Source organism: Polistes fuscatus, unplaced genomic scaffold, assembly GCF_010416935.1.
Source record: "Polistes fuscatus isolate 324 unplaced genomic scaffold, CU_Pfus_HIC Scaffold16, whole genome shotgun sequence".
NCBI classification, from domain to species: domain Eukaryota; kingdom Metazoa; phylum Arthropoda; class Insecta; order Hymenoptera; family Vespidae; genus Polistes; species Polistes fuscatus.
This window is the reverse complement of record NW_025113064.1, coordinates 3,947,843-3,949,628: the sequence shown is the minus strand read 5'-3', so window position 1 is coordinate 3,949,628 and position 1,786 is coordinate 3,947,843. Positions and strand designations below refer to the sequence as shown.

Sequence of the window (1,786 nt, the reverse complement as noted above, 5' to 3'; positions counted from 1 at the left end):
AAGATTTCTTTGGGGTTTAAACTTCATTCTTATTTTTGCTAATAGCAGGCTATGATCGCTTCCTATATATATATATATATAATAGCTATAACGTGGCAGCACTGCGCAGAATACCCTGTTAGAAGAATATTTCTGAGTCATATGTTTCTTATAGAAACGAAAGTAGTGTTTGAAAAGGATGCTGTCAAATTCAGTGTCATATTTAGTATTATTCATGAAATGGATAGAATTTTCTTAAACTATTTTAACACGAGTTTAAATAATCTAATTAATATCATTTTAACGTTCAAATGAAATTTCGGAATATTTATCATTTCTTGTGACGATTCATCCTTATTACGTTTTGAAGAATAATAATAATCTTATAATTAGAAGAAACTTAACCTAAATTTGAACATTATTATTATTCATACACGTATATATATAGAAATTAATATTTAATTTGGTTTGTTTTTTAAATGATACGCGTTTACTAATTCTTTATTGAGGTTAAGTTTATTAGTATTATTGATATTGAAATATTTTTCTTCGTGTTCACTTATTCTTCCAATTCTTATCGGGTGTGTATATGACAAGCAGATTAAGAAGGAAAATTAAAAGGTTGAGTTTAGTTACAGCTTATATATGGTAAGAATGAATAAAAAACTTAATAGTGCCACAGCTCGCTTAAAGCAGGATTACTTACGTCTTAAAAAAGATCCTGTGCCATATGTTCTGGCCGAACCGGTACCTTCTAACATATTAGAATGGTAACTAGATGACTATTCTTTTGATTATATTAACATTTTTCTTTTTTGTAACACAAGTTAATCATTTTTATTTTTGTAGGCATTACGTCGTCAAAGGACCAGAAAAGACACCTTACGAGGGAGGGTTTTATCATGGAAAACTTATATTTCCTGGAGAATTTCCATTTCAACCTCCTAGCATTTACATGACTACTCCTAACAGTAGATTCAAAGTTAATACCAAACTTTGTCTATCCAACACTGATTTTCATCCCGATACATGGAATCCTGCTGTCTACTATTCTTACAGGGCTTCTTAGTTTTATGGTATATTAAATAATAAATATTATAAATATAAAATGTAAATAACACACACTAAACAATTGAAAATGTGGTTATCAATTACAAATCGAAAAAAGCCCAACCTTTGGCAGTATTAATACGACAGATTACGAAAAGAGAGAATTAGCGAGGCAAAGTTTGGAGTACAATCTACGCGATAAATTGTTTTGTGAATTATTTCCTGAAACTGTTGAGGTAATATTTCTCTCTTTATTTAATTTATGCATTTGCTTTCTTCGAGTAAGCAAAAATACAAAACATTTAATTAAATGACTCCTATGTAATATTATTTTACATTATAGGTCATCAAGGCAGAGTTGGAACATAGAAAAGAATTGGAAAAACAAGCAAGGCATCAGTCTACCGCAGCAGAAGTTTCTTCCTTAATACAGATCAATTACAAAGAGAACAAAGTCCATTACAAGACGCAATTACTAATCTCGTTGTTCTTATTGGTTTCGCAGCATTCGCTCTTATAGTTAAATATGTATTAAGGAGTATTGCAACGGAATATGGTAAAAGTAGTAGATATTAAGATATTAAAAAGGAATTTTGTAAGAAAAAATAATACACATGAAGACACAGCATGAACAGATCTACCATGCACACATTTTTTACTTAAGGCTTCTACAAGAAAGACGATGATTTCGTATGAATAATAATGAATTGCTAAGATGTACAAAAAATCTCTTATTTTTTTTATCGTCGTGCATTTT

General features: G+C 29.6%; 1 protein-coding gene across 1 annotated transcript; it reads left to right on the top strand.

The window, feature by feature from the left end:
• The first annotated feature begins 618 nt into the window (after positions 1–618).
• Positions 619–1,549, top strand: LOC122514996 (ubiquitin-conjugating enzyme E2 J2-like). Its single transcript, XM_043632131.1, has 4 exons — positions 619–749; positions 829–1,047; positions 1,148–1,265; positions 1,373–1,549. Exons 1-4 carry the CDS (start codon positions 625–627, stop codon positions 1,547–1,549), a joined length of 639 nt encoding a protein of 212 aa, XP_043488066.1. The 5' UTR covers positions 619–624.
• The last annotated feature ends 237 nt before the right edge of the window (positions 1,550–1,786 follow it).